The 20,846-nt window shown below is 46.8% G+C and overlaps 1 protein-coding gene across 4 annotated transcripts in view; it reads right to left on the bottom strand.

Moving 5' to 3' along the window:
• Positions 1-19,781, bottom strand: part of AGTRAP (angiotensin II receptor associated protein) — a 29,415-nt gene extending 9,634 nt beyond the window's left edge. Inside the window, exons 1-3 of one of the 4 annotated variants that reach the window (XM_069241250.1) lie at positions 19,658-19,740; positions 14,859-14,945; positions 2,101-2,135 (exon numbers count right to left, since the gene is read on the bottom strand). In XM_069241250.1, coding sequence (XP_069097351.1) covers positions 2,101-2,135; positions 14,859-14,945; positions 19,658-19,691 — 156 coding nt within the window. In that variant the 5' untranslated portion in view covers positions 19,692-19,740. Of the gene's footprint in view, positions 1-2,100; positions 2,136-14,858; positions 14,946-19,657 lie in introns of all 4 variants that reach the window. The other 3 variants (XM_069241251.1, XR_011205061.1, XM_069241249.1) reach the window with 3 other exon arrangements.
• Between the last annotated feature and the right edge of the window lie 1,065 nt (positions 19,782-20,846).

The following is a 20,846-nucleotide window of genomic DNA, read 5'->3' as shown; positions in this document are numbered from 1 at the left end:
AGACAGTGTCCTCCTTTGTTGTGCGGAGGGAATCATTCAGGCAGGGCCTACCCTTCTGTGTCTTTCATTGGTGCACCACCCAAAAGCTGATGTCACACAGGTGCAAGGTCTTCAGGCTCACAGTGCTCCTGATTTGGGTTCTCCAGATTAAGAAACGCCCATCACTACTTGTAATGGGAACCATCAGCTGAAACAAAGACTGTACCTGCTCTGCAGAAAAGGGATACATATGGGAGTGTACCGCTTTGGACTGACTGGTGTCAGGAGCCGGACCGTGGAATCAACATTTCCCTTCGGCAACCTGACTTTGAAAGCAGGACTTACCTACTTGGTTTCGCCAGAATCCCTGAGATACTGGTCTCTGAAGGCCAGTCTCCCAGAGATGATGGGGACATCATGTGGAAAATCAGCACAGAGTTGTTGAGGAAGCACTGGGACTGCCACACTAGTGAAGCCTGTCAGGCTTTCTGTGAGAGCGGATTAAATGATGCCTTTGCAGGTGGAGACTGCCCAGAGGAGCTCAGTCACTGTTCCCTAGTCGAAGGGACAGCATAGAGTTGCAGAATAGAATGGGCGTGATGTTGCAGCCGAACCAAGTCCTGGGCGGGCCTCTCCCTGATCAATGTTAAATCACCATTCGTCTGCAGCTCCCAAGGAGGAAAGCAGTGAGCAGCGCAGGAGCCTATCAAAGTGATGGAGTTCATCTTCCTGCATTCCGATTGCTCTTTAGACCACAACCAGGGCTCTGCATCAACCAAGGAGATGGAGAGTGAGAGCATTACCGCATCTGTAGCTTTAGAAGTATGTACATGACATCAGATATCCGGTGTTGACTCTGCAAATAAGTGCAGGACCTCCAAAGAATCACCAGCTCCAAAGTGTGGGTTCTTTAACAGTCTGGAAGAGGGGCCTTTGCTCTGGGCATGTACCCCCTTTCGAGCCTGCAGCCAGACCCACTGACATCACTGTCTGCACAAAGCTCCCAAACAACCTTGGAGGAAGCAGGATCATGCTGGAGACCTTGCTGCTGCTACACTCAGGTAAACCATGCAGCACTGAACATGGCCTTATCACACACTGGACTCTTCTGGAAAAGCTATGGTGGAGGTTACCAGTGAATTGAGCACTGAAGGGATGGCCTATGGGCCACTGACTTACAAGTCTACTTACACCAATCACAGTGAACCTGCATCTGTGAGATGATTCCAAGCCTGATGCGTTTGCCTACTTTCCTTGTAGTACAACCTGTAGAACCCTGGGCCCTCTGGCATATTCCTTTGTGCAATATTTTGTTTGGGCATAATAAAGTATTTCTCTCTTGTAAAAGACAGCAAATGGACAATCATTATTGCATGCTATTCAGTAACTGTTAGCTCAGACTCTCTATACCCCCGAAATGCCCTAATTGGAAAGCCCAGGACTGCTCATCCTACTACTTTAAGGGTCACGTCATTAGAGGGTCTACTTGGTGGTCAGTCTGTGGTGCTGTGGTAGGCCAGGCCATGGGACAGGAGTAGTAAAAGACCTCAACCACCACAGCAGTGGCCCGGTAACCCTTGCTTGCCATTCGGTTGCCAAACAAATACTGATGACGTGCAGCAGCCACAACAGCTAGTGTCAACATGTGTCGGGCAAAATATAAAAATTAGCAGTATGCATGTGCATCAATGTGGCAGCCTGTCAGTATATACATGCCTCAGACAAATTATACAGCCCAAGGCCACAATCTAAACAAAATGGCATTTACAATACGATCTTAAAAGCAAAAAAAAGTAAAAAAAAAAAAACAAACAAAAAAACCTTCGTTTCCATTGAGCTTCATACTCCATGGTTATGTATCATAGACTACATGTATCTGCAGCTGTGGAGGACATGTCCTGATGTGAATTATTGTTGTGTATATAGACTGCCCATTCCTTCACTAGATAAGTGCACGAAGAAAGCTAGGTCTATGGAAGGGTCAACACGCCTTGAGTTCTTAGAACCAATTCTTCACAAGTAGCATGCTTGCAATGAACCTCATTCAAAGGCATGCCACATTATTATTGCAATACCATACCCGTCTCCTTACTTAAACTGGGAATGGTCTGTGTTACTCACCAGACAGTCAGAAGCCAGTGTGCGAGGACAATCGCCTACAGGAAACACAAAACAAGAATGTCAAAAAGGGAAGTAGAGTTAATGATTCTGCAACAGGAAACGAGAAGGGATAACTTCACCTCTTGCCCTCTGACTCCGCCGGGGACATGAACTACTTGAGAGTGCCCTCCCCCTTGCATAATATTGCTTAACTTAATGTAAGAGGGGAAGAGTGGGTGACATGGATAAAAAACATAACAATCAAAAGTCAGAGTAGGTCTAAAGCATCAAATCTGGCCAACAGGCAAAAATCAAAAGCATCAAATATAGTTAGAAATAAAAGCTGTGTAATCATCTCACAACATGGTCTAGGAGGCAAAATAAAGGAAAACACTTTGAAAACAATATCCATTAAATACCTGTACCACCCACTAAAGCTGAGGTTTTCTTCTCCAAAGGTGTTCCACCACAATATAGTAGTTTTAATGTAGACCTGCACTTATACTGAGTGAGCGATATCAACTACCAACATATAGTCAAGGTACGTAGATATGAAGTTTGGAATCGCAAGTCTATACTTCACCCCATGTATGATCAGTTTGACATGATATTACTAGTAAGTATTCTGGAACTGATTTAAGTGCAGGCCAATAATTATGACTTTGATACTGTGTAACACAACCATCAGTCACTAGGGATAAGGCAAGTGACATTGTATATATGTTGACCCTCCATGATGACACTGATTTGATCTCTTGCTCACCTTTATCTCCTCAGTGCCCCCCCCCCACCCCCCCCATTTCTGCCGCAGTGCCAGAAGAAAGGCGAGGACAGAAAGCTACTAAAGCTAACAGGCTAGAGAGCCTTGACCCCCGACTCAAGTAACCCAGAGAGTAGGGGAAGTCAATGATATGATAAGGCGAGCCATAGGTAGTAGCTGCTACTTCTTGCTGCCTTTTAATAGCGTTCGTGGAAAGGATGTAGAAAGCTGATGGATCACCTACAAGTAAACGTCAGCATACCTCCGATCGGGCCTGTGACCTCTCGGAAGTATTGTCAGATAGATAAGTAGAATGTGACCTCCCAGTGCATTCATCCAAGATGGTGCTATTTAAAATGCGAGTAGATTTTTTTAAATGTGGCGAATCCTTGGCAAAGCTAGTAGGTGTGCCTTATATATATTTATGTGGTAACCTTCGACAAAGCCAATAGTCTTACCTCATATTTTAAAGCAGTGGTACCTTGACAAAGCCAACAGGCCTGCTTTATGCACAGTGATAACCACCAATATTATGATGCTCTATCTGGTGTGGCCGGGGGTCAGGGTGTATTGTGATTTTGGGGCCCAATGGGATTTCAAAAGGTCACCAAAGGTAGATCCACCAGCCTGATGTATACATTTGTAAAATAATGCATAGTATTTAGTAGTGTGTGTGTGTGTGTGTGTGTGTGTAATAAATGTACTTGTCCTTTTTCAAAGAAAAAGCACTAACTGGACAATCATTACATGGGTGTAGTTCCGTGCCAGCAGGCGGAGATTCCTAGCCCACACCGCCTCGCATGAGTGGCCTGGACTGCTCTGCTACCCTGAGAGTGTCAAGTGCCACAAAGGGGTGCAGGCGCCCAGTAAGGAGACAATTGTGGACCTACTACTTGTGCAGGCCTCACATACTGCACAACTAATAACCACATTTCTTACAATTACCTATGCCAAAGGCCACAGGATAACAACATGCAACGTACAAATGCTTGAATTGTGTGAAGAGGTTACAAGTCTGGAAAAACCTGCACACAAGGTAATACTTAATTCCTTGTCTGTATGCTTCTCTTGTTCCCACATCCTGCTCATTGAGGGCATAGCGGCAGTTTCGGTTTTTCCAGGTGATTCGCTCTAGGCAGCTATCCAATTGCATGTATGGCCGTAGTTCGGTGGCACCAGCTTTAAATAGTCAGATTCCTGCTGCATTAGCTCTGTATGTCCAGCTTGTTGCACCAGGAGTCCTATCTGCAGTGTTGTTACCCATTTCATTATAAAATATGTTGTCAAAGTATGTTTAAACCCGGTGTCTGAACTGAGATTGGAGTTGTGTTTCTAAATAGTATTTACATACTGTGTAAAAAAATTCAAATTCCAATAACTATTGTTCCTAAACTCATCTAACAGCTCTGGAATAAACTTTATATGTATTAATAGCATACTTAAATTCTTCAATAATACTACAAATATGTATTTTAAAAAGAACGGAAATCTGTATTTGATTTTATAATTGTATATGTTTTTGAACAAACTGAATAAAAACTCCTTCTTCAGTTTAGTGTAGCTTGCGTAGTTTATTTTCGTTTTTTCCATTTGCATTATACCCTTCGCCCAAAGATGGGGTGGGGTTGGGCATTTATATAATGTTCCAAAACCAGAGCTTCTCGTGTCTCCAAGGGACCAGCTACCGCTGAGCACCCACTGCGGGGCTGTGCAGGTTTGAAATTCAGCATGGGACTCGCCCTTTCATCCTTCCCAGGCTGATATAATGACCATCAGTAAACAGAGGCAGCAACAACACATATTATTAAATAACAACGGACAACCTGGGGTCTTGTGCGCCCTACTAATGATCAATACCAAGCAGCAGCACTGGAACTAGGGGAGCGGGAGGAACTGCAGCATCTCCTGGTTAGCGCAAAGTTCACTTTGAAAATTTGCACTAAAGAATCCACTGCTTGCTCGCCTTGCAGCACTGAATGATTTCTCAAAGACCTGGGGCCATATGTAGAAAAGCTTTTTCCCATAGACACAGAATGGGTAAAATCCTTTGGTACATCTGGGCCCTGGCTCCTTCCGACCACCTGCTGATAATTATTGTAACACAGTGTTTACTTTTTGTTTCTCTGACACAAAGGTGAAAGCATTTTGCACTTTGACCTTGATGACACTCTTGCTGCGAGTGGTACAGGACAGTGTAAAAGGAGAAGGCTCAGCTATGCTCCATAGCACACAGGAACATACACATGTTTTACAAACTTAACTTTTCCAGAATTTAATTTTTTTTAACAGAAGCACTGAAACACAGTGGGGCTTATTGTGAGGCCCCTGGTACTTGAAGCAGTAAAATTGCACCCAGTAGATATACCTATGGCGCGGTAATTGCCAGGTGTAGTATTATCATCCCCTTCCAGGTTCTACATCTCGGATGAGGAATAAAATGGTACTAAACACATGTTCTCCCTTGCTCTGAGTAACAAAACTCAGAAGAATGTGATATTTTCACATACAAATTCTGTGCTTGGAAAAAGTGTGGTATTTTCACAAAAGTTTGGATCTGATGGAAGCCACTTACAGGATAATAACCTCCAAACTCACATTGTAGCCACATATTTTTAACATGTGCTCCAAAATGCCCTATCAGACTTTGCGCTACTCCCCTCTGTCACTAGTACACTTTCTATTTTAGTAGTATTTTTTTTCACAACTCTGTATCTTCAGAGAGGTGCAGTCACTGGCCAGCACACCTAATCTCAAAAAAGTTCCAGCACCATGGACATTAGGTGGTAATATACACAGAGTCTGCATTGGTCACTAAATGGAAACTCCCTAATTGAGCAACAACTGTGTTTACTTGGCTCGTCGGAAGTCACTTCTACGAAATCGAAGCTGAAAAAAAAAAAATCACAGTGAAGGAAACCGAACGTTCAGTGAATAAATGCTGGCAAGTGTTCGTCTATTTTTGAAACATCCGCCAACACAAGCATTTGCCCTGTGAAAATGGACCTTTAACTAGAAAAGAAACATTTACAACCCTTTGTATTTTTATAAAGTCTATAGATTTCCTTAAGGTCAGATTCCCTCGTCGCTGCAGTAAAATCCAGTGGCTTTCGGGTTTCTCACCAACGAGTTGCAATATTTTCACCGATGGCTTCTAATCCAAAGGCCACCCGGGTACGTTCTCCGCAGTCTGAGACCACCTGGTAGAGTTAGACTCTGGCTGACTAGGACTCTCCAACTGCTCCTCCTTTTACCAAGAATTAATCCCACTCTCGGAACAAGCAGTGTAGATAGATGAGTTACATTATTCTGAGTCTCACTGGGGTAATATCTGTACATTTTCTAAACGAAGGACAGGATTTATAATATTTTTTTTAACCGCAACATAGCGCAGCAAGCAAAGTTGCTGCACTGCGTCACGCAAGGGAGAGAAAACATTACATTAACAAGCATTAGCAAAGCCAAAAGCTCTTGCCTTTGAGAACTATTGGCTCCGCCAATACCTGCTGTACACGTGATATAGCATAAGCATTGACAGATAAAGAAACAAATAGGAAAATATTTGCAGGAGGCAGTGAGTGGCTGGAAATACACACAAGGGAGATAACAGAGGGGGAAAGGAGGGAGGTGGGGAAAAAAAGAGATAGAGAGGAGAGAGAAAGGGAGAGAGAGAGAGAGAGAGAGATACACTGGGGTGAGATAGAGCAACGTGGAGCACAGGTGAGAGAAGCACTGTAAGAAATTGAGCCCTGGTCAAGTAGCCACCGCAATCCTTGTCAGGGTAAGGTACAAGCAAATGCCAAATTAACTTGTGCTTAACCCCCTGGTAGCTTGGCACAGAGCAGTCAGGCTTAACTTACAGGCAATGTGTAAAGTATTTGTGCAACACTTGAAACAGTAAAACATCCCACACCAGATAGAGCAAATATAATAAAACAAGACAAAAATGACAAAAGTTCATTCAGTAGAACCAGAGTTATGAATTTTAAAGAACAAACTGTAGAATGGAGCCTAAAAGTAGAAAGTGCCAACCACAACTATCTGGTAGCACTAGACCAGGTCAAAGTCAAAAGTTCAAGCCGACCATGATGGAGCATGGGTCAGGTGCAGTCTCAGATTAGTCTCGCTAAAGGATTACCGTCTTACGTTTTGTGCCAAGCGCCATGTCCGCATGAGACAGGGTCAAGAGGAGCAAGAGCAGTGTCGCGGGCGGTGGTTAGTATGGCTCAAGGAGCAGGCCAGGGGTTGCGGACAGGCAGGCTGGTGCTCTGCATTTCCGGACCTCCACAAGCGATAAATGCTTGCTGTGCACAGAGACAGGCTATCAGCGGCTTGCACTGAATTTCATGAGAGCAGCATGGTCACCAAGAGCTCAAAAGCTTGATTTAAAGATCCTGTGAGCCACACCAAGGGTCCAGGGCCTAAGAGGCACCACTTGATGGGGTCAGGAACACGCTGCAGCTGGGTCCAGTAGCTGATTGGGGAGTCTTATGTCACCGAGGCTCAGATCAGGATGCCAGCAGATTAGCCCTTAGAGTCACTCTGGGATCCTGGGTTCAACATGGGTTGCAGGTCCAGGTTTCCTCACCACACAAAAGGGCAGCAGAGAGCAGGTCAGTACATCACAGCAGTATCTCCTTAAGAGCAACAGTCCAACAGAGTAGCAGTCCCTGTAGCAACACAGCAGTCCTTCTTCCTGACAGAGTATTCATAGGCCCAGAAGTGTCCTAAAGTGGTGGTGATGGAGATCCAATATTTATAACTGGTAGGGACACTGAAGTGGGGGAGACACTTCTAGAGGTTTCCCTTTGAAGTCCCCTGGCATCCTGCCTTCCCTATCCTGGCTCCAGACTAACTACATGGGGTATGTAGCTCTTCACGTGGAGGCAGGATACAGCTTATTCAGGTGCAAGTAGGGCTGTGTCCAGCTCCTCCCTCCCATCCTGCCATTGACGGTCCATCCAGGGACACCTATGCTCCCTAGTGTGTGGGGCTGTCTGGACTGAATAGTCAGCTACACCCAGTCATGTGTACAAAGACAGGCTACAGGCACTAGGTGGCTAAGGCAAGAAAATGCCAGCTTTCTAAAAGTGGCATTTTTAGAATTGCTAATTAAAATCCAACTTCACCATAAGTTAAGGTTTTTAAGATGTGATTCCAGTGACACCAAACATGAACTGATGGTCCCTTACCATTTAGAAATTACACTAATAAAATGTAATAAGGCAACTCCAATGTTATCCTATGGGAGAGATAGGCCTTTCACTACTAGACTCACTAAAGAGCTTTTCACAACCAGCACATGTAAAACTTAAAAGAACATGCCCGACTTTTTAAATAGATTGCTCCCTACCCTTTGGGCTTTCCATGGCCTACCCTAGGGATGGCTTATATGTATTCTAAAAGGAGGGTTTGGGCCTGCCAAAAGGTTCACTTTGCAAGGTTGACATGGCAGTTTAAACTGCACACATAGGCTCTGCGATGGCAAGCCTGAGACACATTTAAAGGGCCACTTAATTGGGTGACACTATCAATGCTGCAAGCCCCCTCGTACCATTTAAATTACAGGCCCTCTGTACATGTAGTACCACTTTACAAGGGACTTACAGGTAAAATAAATATGCCAATTGGGTATAAGCCAATATTACCATGTTTGACGGAGTGAACACCTGCGCATTAGCACTGGTTAGCAGAGTTAAGGCACGCAGAGTCCTGATGCCAGCAAAAATAGGATCAGAAAGAATGGAAGAGGAAGGCAAAAAGTTGGGGTGGGGAGGAAACACCCCCTAAAGCTGACAAGTCTAACACCCTGAGAGGAGAGAGAGAGAGCGAGAGATTAACATGAAGTGTGTGGTGGTGAAAGAATCACATGAGGGTGACAGCTGGAAAACACATGCACTCCCATGGAGCATTTAAAAAAAATAGTAGTTCACTAAACGTGAGCTGTGGAAGGACACAAGTAAAGAGTTGTGGTTCAGGGGAGAGACAAATGCAAGATGGACAAGGCAACCCATTAAATATGAAGCGGGCAAATGAGAGTGACAAATCCTGCCGATTGTTTACAATAATTAAGTCCAGTAAGTTCTTGGAAAGCTGGCAATAGTTCTTTTATAATGCTGTGTGGTAGCCTCAACCCAGAAATGGAATGATGCTGCTTACTACCACTGTGTACTAGCACACTATAAAGGATGCATACCACTATGCACAACCTTTGCACTACGGCAGAGAAGAATGTGAGGTCTAGCGTAGGTTATACACTGGTAGCCTATCTATTATACAAAATCCTAGGGTCTAGGCAAATTCTTCTTTTATTCGAATTTTTTTTTATTGCCTTTTTCTGAACAAGCAAAAAATACACCAACATAGTGCCCAGCAATGCCATATTCTATGAAACGGAGCAAGTTTATCTGTGCAACATCACGTCCACCAGTGAAGACATCAAAACCATATAGCCAATGAAGCCCACTGCCCAGAACATTTCACCCTCAACGACTCCTCTGGGACAGATAGCAGGTAAGCAGAGAGTGGGCCCCAAATGTCTTTTGGTCCAGAGGGCCGTGGTAACTCTTCTGTATATTGGTCCAACTGTTCTCTGCAATAGGCCAGATCCAAGAGCCACTGTAGTTTGGTGGGTACTGCACGTTGGCCCCAGTGCAGAGCAACTCTCCACTTTGCCAACAATAGGGCTACTGACAGAAATCTACGATGTACCGGTTGTAAACTTTTGACCAGACCCAGTTAACACACTCCAGGGTTACAATCCACGGGCTCGATTACCATAGTTGTCAAAGCAGCTGTAATTTTAGCCCCAAATCACCTGACATAAGTGCACAGCCAGTCTAGATGTAGAAAATCTGTGCTAGTGTTCCACAGTGCACACAGTTGACATCCCTCCTCAGACCATATCTGCATAATTTGACAGGTGTATAGTACATTTGGAGTAGATACCTTGCTTCTGTCACTAGTTAGCAAGGTTTGTAATGCATAGATTGTAGGGGGGTCCCTAGGAAACTCAGGATAGAACTCACTTAGGGCAGCTTTCAGCGGGTGATTATATGTGGATGCCACTAGCAGGGTGTGCAGCTGTGTCTGTGAGATGTCGTTTAGAGCTATGCGTCACCTACGGTTTGCAACCCAGCCCAACCAAGCAGGCCCAGTGCTTTACACTCCTGCATGACCGATACGCAGGATGGAGTTTCAGTGGGAGTGCTGCAGCATATAACAAGGTACCTTCCCTGCCCATGCCCAAAAGCCCACCAAGTGCGCGTGGTGGAGAGGATTGTGTTAATTTCCATTTGTGGCACTCCCTCACGCTTATGCAGCAGTATAGCTTGTAGCAGGATGGGGTAAGCATCCTCATGTTCCACTGTTAGATGCAGCACATAATCATGAGGGACGTACCAGTAGCGGGCGAAGTGGGCCTGTATGCACAGATAATATATAGAAGTCCGGTGCATTAAAACCTCCTTGGGCGTATGGTAGGGTGAGTATGACCTTGAGAATCCGAGGTCATGTCCCCACCCATGTCAGCGAAGTCATGTGCGCCCAGAGCTTTTTTTATTTAAAGAAAAAAGAAGGGAGTATTGCAGTACTATTGGAATGTTAATAAAAAGAGAAGAATTTGGGCAGTACCACCATCTTCATATTAGCTATCCTGTCTCCTAAGGACAGCGGCACCCAAGGGCGAGACGGCCCTGCCGTAGTTATATTGTGTCATGAGTTCTGGATCACTATGGTTCCAGATTGCCAAGATTTGTAAGAGGTTCCAAAATTCACACCAATGTAGAGTTAAGTGGACATTCTCGGGTTACGTTAGGAGGAAATGAGTGACTGTGACCAGTTAATGCTCCGGCCCAAGTATAGTTCAAATCTAATATATTTTCGGATTACAGGTGCCGAATGTGTGGTAGGGTCTCTGATGTACAATACCATATTGTCAGTGTATAAGGTGATACCTAGCGGATGCAGCGGAATTGCAATGCGTAATTGCCATGTCGCTTCCTGACCACACAAGACATGGGCTTCAGTGCTACAGCAAGTAACGGTGAGAAGAGGCACCCCTGTGCCATGACCCTATGAATGGGGAACCCCTCAGATGTGCTACTGTTAATACGTACACGGGCCACTGGGCATGTGTACTATAAGCGAATACATCGCAGGAATGCCCAGTTGGCCATAATCGTGAACATGTATTCCCATTTGATGGAATCAAAGGCTTTGGACACCAGGACTGCCCAGCAATGAGGGATTCAGCTGGTGTAATAATGCGAATAAAGTGCACAGATTATGTACGGTGGAGCTGGCTGACGTGAAACCTGACTGCCCCAACAGCACTAGCATGGGAGCAATGGCTGCAGCCGGGTCGCCAGTACCTTGGCTAGGATGTTTGCATTAGTATTCATTAAGGTTAGCAGTCTGTAGGACTCACAGCTCTCCGGAACTTTGTCAGGCTTCAACAGCGTAACAGTGAGAGCCTTCTGCAGTGAGGGGCATAATGTATGCTTAGTGTACACTTCGACATAAAGGGTATACAGGTGTGGTGCCAGCAGGATGGCAAATTCCTTATAGAACTCCCCCATTAGACCATCCAGGTCTGGAGCTTTACCATTGGGAAGTGAGCATATAGCGTCTTAGATCTCCTTAATTGTAATGGTTTGTAACTGATATTCTCACCTTCAACGAGACGGCCACGCAAGGTTTATGTCCTCAAGGTATCCCCCAATCTCGGCCTCAGTGGCAGGTTGGTGGGTACAGTAAAGGGGGGCTGAGATGCCTGTGTAATCAATTAGTATAAAGGGCATTTCACAAAGATGTATGCCCTCCGGGGTAGTGGTCTTCACAATGTATGCTTGGCCCTTCCTGATCGCAGCTTTGTAGCCAAACCACGCCCTGGGTGTCCAACCTCTTCATGTGTTCTAGCTATTTGATGCTTGGAGAAAAATTGCAGCTCCTGTGAAGCCAACGCATTAAAATTGGTGCTAATACACACACCCCGGATAGTGACCCTAAACGCTTCCCATAGTGTACCCATTCCCTCCACCGACCTATCATTCTACTCAAAGTTTTCCACAATAGCTGAGCGGTGCCCATCCCGGAACACAGGATCCAGGAGTACCATCGCTTGGAACCTCCAAATGAATTGGGTGGGAGTATGAGAGGGAATTGAGATGACTAGCTTTACGGGTGCATGATCAGAAAAAGTCTTAGGCAGATGTGTAACCTTTGTCACCCAGGCGTAAACCTCTAAGGGTAACCAACCAGTAGCCTAGTCGAGCCTACAACCCACGCACAAATGATGTGAACTTTCCCTCCCGTTGAAACAGGTGTCTGAGTCTTTGCATGTCTACAATCCCATATTCTGCCATACCATTCCGAAGAACCCTGGCGGAGTGCTTGCCGTGCCAGTCTGTTGCAGCCAAATGGTCAAGCATGGGTTCCAGATATGTGTTTAGATACACCCCCACCCCCACCAATATAATAGTCATTGGTGTGAAAGTGTGTATGTAGCCCCAGAAAATCATATAAAAACCAGGATAATTTACATTAGGGCCATATGTATTGACCAGAGTTATAGGTGTTCCACAGAGATTACCCTGTGCTATTGCATATCTGGTTTGCTCATCCACCATGGATTTTGTAACTCTGAACTCCCTTTTTTACCAAGATAATGACACTTATGGAGTATGAGTAGCAGGAATAGACCAATCTGTAAGCAGCCCAGTGTGCACCAATTTCAAGCTCCGTGTAGCATGTTGAGTGTGTTTCTTGCAGAAATGCAATCTGTACATGATGCCTATTGAGATAGGAGAGAACCTGTAAAGTTTTGCTAGGGTTGTTAATCCCCCATCTATTCCAAGTCAGGAGGGCTACGTGTCCCCAGGGCAGGTCCATAAGTATAATATGGATAGTGATTGTGCTGCAAATCAGGGAGGAGCTTGTGTGCTGCACAAAGGGTCTAGACAAATTCTTAAAACATTCCAAACATCGAATACATGCCGTATGATGCAGCACACATGCTATATGCAGTATATTTGGAGAAATTAAAACATTTCTCCTTCTTAGCGCCTGCTTCAAAGAGGCATTATGTTTTTTATGGAAAGTCTGGTCTGGCTGTCTTGGTGAATGTCAAAAACGATGGGCTTTTATGCTGATCTGACAAAGTTACACCTCTGTAACACCCCCTTGAAGACAAAATGCTGCAAAGCAGCGCAACATGCTACTGGGACTGAGACAGTGGCACCTCCCCAATGAAAAGTACCTTGTGCTTAAAGACTACAACCCTTTCAGAAATTGGCAGCTAGACACATTCTTAACCTCCCACACAGAGCTCACTACAACACATCTTGGGGAGTTCCACTGGCTCCCAATAAACACACGCGCTCATTTCAAACTACTTACACACATTTAAGGCGCTACACAACTTAGACTCCACCTACCTGAACAGTCCCATCTCCTTCCACAAACCACTCAGACACCTCTGCTCTGCAGGAACCATACTCACACATACACACTACCATATCAGAAGGACGTGCAACCTCTAACATCGCTCCTAAGTGTGGAACGGCCTCCCACTCCACACTCCACATCAGAGCCTTCTCCCACCCTTCTTGAATTCCCCATGAAGCTGGAGAACTGGCTTTTCGATTAACCAACCAACCATAGACAGGTCTACACACAGACATTTGCTCAGCACCAGCATACCATTGAGGGTGATATGTGTATTTGCAAAGTGCTCTAACAACAAAGTAAACATCCTTGCAAGAGTTTGCCTTTCTCTGCATTACTTTTCCCTGTCTCAAACCAGTGATAAGTCTGGCCCGAAATGTCTCATGTCCTCACAGATCCAAGGAAGAAGGACACCTGAAAAACTCTCCTGCCCCAGCAGATCCAGTGGATCGCTTCACACGTCAGACATCCCTAGGAAAGCCCAGGGGTATTTACAGCATTTCCCACCTAAAGCTTTTCAATCTGCATGTAATGTAATAAAAGGACTGAGCACCCAAAGTTTTGCAGATCTGTGGCCCGGGTCATTCACAGCAGAAACTATTACTCTTTCATTTAACACAAGAACTGCCCTGGGGAACAAGGCAAAAAGATATGCGGAGAGAGAGATGGGGAAGATAAAGAGAGGGACTGGGCAGGGAAGAAATGAAAAACAAAGAAAGAACAAGAAGAAGAAGCTAAGTCAGTTAAAGACAGAAAGATAGGAGGGATGCTGAGGGGGAGACAAAGACTGATTGGGAGGAAAGAATAAAGAGGGAAACAGGGAGAGGGAAACAAGGAGATTGACAGCTAGGGAGACAGAGAGAGCAAGAAAGATGGACAGACAGAGATGGGGTAAAAGAGGCAGGGATAATGCCAAAGAGATAAAAAAAAGACTCTCGGGGGGGAGAGAAAGACAAGATGCAATGGAGACCTGTCCTAATAAAGTAGACTTTTACTCTTTTAAATAGGCCTGGTCATTCTGCACTGTCTTGTTAGATGTGGGCACCAGGGGTGGCATTTATTGGATACAGACCTCCGGGGGCATCTTAGATGGGTGGCACAGTCCAGGCGGCACTGGATTGGCAGAAAGGTGCCAGGGGGAGGCTTTGGTGGCACAGTCTTAGCAGGCGTTGAGGACACAATGATAGTGCGCTGTGGCTCTGATTGGCAGGTGAGTTCTTTGCATTTCCATCCCCATGAGCGAACATGGAGTTGACTTGCTTTATTGGTTGCTCACGGTGGCGCTGAGGCTTTAGGTGGTGGTTTAGGACAGGTGTCAGAAAAGCATGAGGATCTCAAAATGAGTCAGAAGGACTAGGGCCTGGCAGGGCAGACGTTGGCAGAGGGAGTACAGGCGTGTGATAGTTGGGGCAAGTGTATAAGGATGATGAAAGAAAAGACAGGATGATGGTGAGGAAGGTTTGGATGGTTCGTTCGTGTTGGGGGGGGGGGGGGGGGAGCATAAGGATGAGGATGCTCAGCTTGAACATTGTATTAGTGAGGTGGGATATATTGACATATGCTGTCATCTACATACGTTTCAGCTGCATTCTTGCCCTGATAAAGAGGTCATTGCGCTTTAAAACTGGCCGGCTTATTCTCCGCCATCTCGTCCGAAACGTATCTGGAAAGAGTGGACAAACAGTCTATTTTCAGGATTATCCAGGGACGTAGCACAGGCTTCTGAGGCCCCTGTGGTGGAGGGTCCCGCCAAATGCACCTAAGAATATCTGTGACATGCGAGTCGCAGGGGCCCTAATCACATTCTGCGTCCCCACCCCATCATGCTACTGGTACTGTCCCAGCTTCCCTCCGCTACTTCTGGAAAATGTCGTTTTTTGTTTTTGTTTTAAACTATTCCAGGTCTCCACATCTACGCCTCTTAATTACGAATTGTGCGCAGAAAGGAAGGTTAGCATGGAGGAGGCCGGTCGTAAATAAACAATGAGCCTGTGTTTGTGCAACGTTCTGCAAGCGTGACCACAAAAAACTGGCACACAGAGGCAAGAATTTAAAAAAAACTAGTGAAGTGTGTGTGTGTGGGGGGCGAGCTGTTTGAAGGGTGTCGGGAGCATTAAAAGAGGACATAAACCTGGGGGATGGGGGAGTTTGGAGTGAAATCCACAAGAAAAGCAGCAGAAGCATCATGTGAGGTACTGGTGTGAGGGGGGGGGGCGGTTTGAAAAGGGCTCTTTCACTGTGAGGAGAGCGGGGAAGCGCCCCAAGACCCTCACATGATGAAGTACGTGGAGAACATGTCAGGAGGAGGCGGGTGCAATCTCAGATGGACGGGCACCCGAGGTGAGCCGGGGAGACAAATCCGTGGAGCGAGAACTTCACGTGACGACCTTAATGGTGAATAGCTCTCATGGAGGGGTTCTCTGACAAACCTATGCTAGAAGAGCACCGGACACGGCCTGTTGGGAGAAGGGGGGGGGGAATGGGAGGAGGGCCTCTCCTGAAGACCCTCACAGGAAGGGCGGCAGGGAGAACTATGTCCCGGGCGGGGTGGGATCCTCTGCAGCAAGAGACATTTCGCGGGAGTGTGAAGGCATCTGAGGGCAGGGGTGTGCGAAAAAGCACCCGGTGGGCCGGCTAACATCTCACTGTTTCTCCAACGCCACTTATTTAATGCTCAAAGGACCTTCCCCCCTCTTAAAAAAAAATCCTCTTGTATTTTAAACAAGCCCCTAGTTTACCCCCATGGACAGCAGGCATGTGCTCCAATCCACTTGTCTCTCCGCTCTACTAATCAGTCTTCTCTCCCAACACACCTCTCCCCAATGCGATCTTTAGGAAGCGCCTTGCACGCGGGTATCAAGTATGTTTACAAGTTTTGTTGTCCCTTCTCAAAAAACATATTCCTTCTATTTCCCCACTCACAAGCCCATGCATGCCCAAGCCCCTGCCCCTGCCCGGGTGTAGTAGCACACCTCCCTCTAGCCCCATAGAACGTTCCCAGGGCTTTAATGGAGAGATAAAAACTGGGGGTCTCTAAGGGGCGTGACCGATGTAATCAAGGGCGTGGCCTAAAACCACACAAGCTAAAAATCTGTGCTTAGCATAGTGTGGCGCCCGACTGGTATTCTGCTGCTTCTTTCTGTCTCTCCTCCCAGATATACTTAAAGTACCAACAAGCCCGGGATATTATCTTTGTCAATTTTTTGTTGTTGTATAAGATAAATAAGCAACAACAATGGCTTTATTGTAAAAAATACTGAAAACGCTTCAGTTCTGAAAATATGAGACTGATAGAACGATAATGAGTCTCTATGAAATCAATCAATCAGGAATTTGTAAAGCGCACTACTCACTCGTGAGGGTCTCAAGGCGCTGAGGTAGTGAGGGAGAGAAGAGGGGGTGGGGCACTGCTACTGCTAGAACAGCCAGGCCTTGAGAAGTTTCCTGAAGGGTTTTGGTCTGGCGCAGGTGGGTGGGAAGAACGTTCTAGGTTTTGGCGTCGAGGTGCGAGAATGATCTACCGCCGGTTGTAGTTCTGTGGACACATGGGACGGTTGCGAGGGCGAGGTCGGCGGAGCGGAGATGCCGGGTCAGGGTGTAGAAGGAGAGTCGTTTGTGAGGTATTCTGGCCCGGTGTTGTGCAGTGCTTTGTGAGCGTGGGTGAGGAGTTTAAAGGTGATTCTCTTGTTGACTGGGAGCCAGTGCAGGTTTTTCAGGTGGTCTGTGATGTGGCAGTGGCGAGGGATGTCCAAGATGAGGCGTGCACAGGTGTTCTGGATGCGTTGCAACCTCTTCTGGAGTTTGCCCGTGGTTCCTGTGTAAAGGGCATTGCCGTAGTCCAGCTTGCTGCTTACGAGGGCTTGGGTGACTGTTCTTCTGGTTTCGGGGGGTATCCATTTGTAGATCTTTCGGAGCATGCGGAGGGTATTGAAGCAGGAGGAGGAGATGGCATTGACTTGCTGGGTCATGGATAGAGAGGGGTCCAAGATGAACCCTAGGTTGCGTGTGTGGTCGGTGGGAGTCGGTGTGGTTCCAAGAGTGGCAGGCCACCAGGAGTCATCCCATGCGGAGGGGGTGGAGCCGAAGATGAGGACTTCCGTCTTGTCGGAATTGAGTTTGAGACAGCAGCTGCTCTTCATCAATTCGGCGATGACCTTCATTCCTTTGTGAAGGTAGGTCTTGGCGGAGTCCTTGGTGAGGGAGAGGATCAGCTGGGTGTCGTTGGCGTATAAGATGATGTTGAGGTTGTGGGTTCGGGCTATCTTAGTGAGCGGAGCCATGTAGATGCTCTTGAGGGTCGAGCTGAGGGACGAATCCTGGGGTACGCCGCGGATGATTTCGGTGGCCTCCGAGCAGAATGGGGGGAGGCGGACTCTCTGGGTTCTGCCGGTGAGAAAGGAGGTGACCCAGTCCAGGGCTCTGTTGCAGATTCCTGCAATGCTGAGGCTTGAGCGTAGGGTGTGGTGGCAGACTGTGTTGAATGCTGCCGAGAGGTCCAGGAGGATGAGGGCTGTGGTTTCGCAAAGGCAGCGCAGGATTTTTTTTCCCCATAACTAAGGGTGAGGGCAAAAATGGAGAGCCCGATTATGACCCGTCTCAGCACCTGCTTTTTAGAAATTCCAAAACTAAGCACCTGCAGGTAGCGGCTCACTTAAAGCCCTGATGTTAAGCACTATTTTATGCTCGTCTGGTGTCCTCCAATGTCTTTGTATGCTCTCTGCAAACACCAGGCTCCTTAAGGACATATCTGGCAACTGGCAGCCCCCAGAAGGGCAGAATAGACAGAATATCACCACCCGATCCCCAATGCCGAATGAACACTGACTAGCCTGCACCACGCCCAGCTACGCTCTGCCATGGAAGGTGCCCAGGTCACACGTAGCATTAATCTTATCTGCCTGAACCCCCATAACCATGGTTCTCCATACCCCTAAGGCCCCAATGAGGAAGAACACAGCCTAGGTTTGAAAAGCAGGCCCGCTGCACCCCCCCATATTTGCTCATTCCACCTCACTACACCAGTGGCGCCTGTGTACCCCAACATCTCACCGTGGCGCCTCTGCCCCATCACACTTTTCCATATATCGATTCCAGGTCATAGCAACTTTTTGCTAAAGATATTGCTATGTTGTAATCCTACACAGGGTTATCTCTACATGGCCTCTATCATCACAGTGCTACCTGCATTGATGTTGCAGTCTCCGCAAAGAGGCCTTGCATTGGATGGACAAGGAGTCTAAGTCCCCTTTCTGAGAACGTGTGGTGCCAAATGGCGTGAGCATAACAAAACGTTAGCACTTGATGGGCAGGGGAGAACACTGGTGAAAAGTGCCATGAACACCCACGGCAGGGCGATGGCCCCGGGGGTCTCCCTGGGCAGCCTGCCGGCCACGTGAGAAGCAGGTGACCCGTGAAGCCGATACTGTTGGGCGATTTAGGATGTTTGTGCGGGGTGCTGTGTCACACACGAGCTTGCAGGTGTAGACCGCACCATAAGCTTGCACTGGTGCACAGCATGGTAGACTGGTGAACGACACGGTGAGCGTGCGTTGGTACTGAAAGTAGTAGGCAGTGTGACAAGGTACCATTGAAGTGTAGTGTGACGAGGGGACAGCTTCCAAATAAGAGAATCTGGCATCTGTGGGCAGTGGGAAAATGGATACAGGTAGAGGAAACTGGAAGAGGGCAGTAGCCAAGGACACACTGGTGGGCGATGTTGGTCGATCGCACTTTAAGGCAGAGCAAGGAGCCAGCACTGTGAGCATTGCCAGACCACGGCGGGCAGTAATTGAAGCCAGTGGGCAGTAAGAGAAGTTGGTACTAGCGAGCAGTTCAAGAAGGGGACACTGGTGAGCACTACGAGATGCTGTGACACCTGCGGGCAGTATGAGAGGCCAACAAAGGTGGTCAATGGCATAGTGGGCAGTGGAAAAACTGACGCTGATGGGCAATAGGAGATGCAGGCAGTGGCACCAGAGGGGAGTGTGCGAAGCTGCCACTGGTAGGATGCGATGCCGTGAATGGCACCAGTAGCAGCGTGAAAAGCGGCACTGGGCACCGGCGCGAAAAGCTACCACCAGAATCTTTTACTGCCTGGTGAAAGCTTTAAGAAGAATGCATCGGTGAGGATGCAAGGAAACTGGTGACGTCAAACTGCCATGCATCCTTCCAGGCGATCTGCACTCACCATGACAATATCACAACACAGACGGTTACATGTCCCCTTGACCCGTCAGGTACAGCTAGTCTCCCATTCTCTTACACCCACTGGTACCATTTCCCCCACTTTCTCCCGACGTACCACGTATCGGTTCTTCCCCGTGCCCTCTTATACCCCTTGCGCCCGGACCCCTCTCTCACATCCACTCCTTGTACCTTCAGATTCACCGCCGGCAGCTCCATGTCTCATCTGTTCCTTTCACTGAACTCCAAAATTTCACGTGACACTGAAGGGCGGGGCGGTCATGTGATCTGGGAGGGATGATGCCCAATCACGTGACTCGACCGAAAGTAGAAATCTTGTTTCTGTGAAGTTCCTCCTACAAGAGGCGCCTAAACCCCGTGAAAGCAAACAAAGTTTTTCGCTGTGTCAGATGCCCCTGGGCTCATAATATAGTAAGCCTGTAACTACACACAGTCGTCACTAGAGGGCACTCTGACCATACAAAAGGGCAAGCCCCAGGTCTGAGATGAACGCTACTTACGAGGATGTCCGATGTGACAATTAAAATCAACGAAGGAGGCTGATGCAGGTTGAAACTATTCAAGTATTTGGACGTATGTTTGTTTTTATGAGGGTGAATATCTTTTAAAATAACGTAGGACCCTGCAAGTGGTGGTAAATTGATGTGTATGTAGTGCACACGTGCTATCATGGCCAATCCAGGCGCGAAAATCCCAATTTTTTAACTGTGCTCTAGCGTCTACGCTAGGAGGCATCATGACGCAGACATGGGGACAAACGCTCTTTATTATTTTATCAGGTTAGCCTTATACACCATCCCGTTACTAAACTAAACTTAAAGAACGAATTGCTATGGCACAATTATCTCTACTTGTGGATTGCCATTTTCTATGTTTTCGTGGGTGATCGGATGGGGTATGGGACAGCTTTGCCCCAAGTCTTAGCTTCAAAGTGATAAAAGATTGAAAACTCACTCGATTAATTCAGTTATTTATTGAAGTCCATTTCCAACAGAAATGGTAGACTATTGAGCAAAAAACATTAAGGTCCAAAGTTAATTGTAAATGTCCATTTTAAGCAGAAGTCGTAGACATTTTGGACAAAAAAGCCAGAGAGCCGACACGTGTTTCACTGTTTTAAACAGATGCGAACAGTCTTCATTCATGCAGGGAACTCACTATTTTTGAAAGCAAAAATTAGCTTTATTTTAGCTGTCTTCCGCATAAAATTGTCTCTGCTTCAATAAAAGTCAAAGGGCAAAATACATCCCCCTGATTTTTTTCAAAATTTCTCACTTTCGTGTTCTCAAATGTTGGCAAGTATGATTCAGTCACTAGGCATTGTGGGCCCAAAATGTTGCTATGACCTTCAATGTACTGA

Source organism: Pleurodeles waltl, chromosome 6, assembly GCF_031143425.1.
Source record: "Pleurodeles waltl isolate 20211129_DDA chromosome 6, aPleWal1.hap1.20221129, whole genome shotgun sequence".
Classification (NCBI taxonomy): Eukaryota; Metazoa; Chordata; class Amphibia; order Caudata; family Salamandridae; genus Pleurodeles; species Pleurodeles waltl.
Note: the sequence above shows the minus strand (reverse complement) of the source record. Positions and strands in the feature narration are given on the sequence as shown.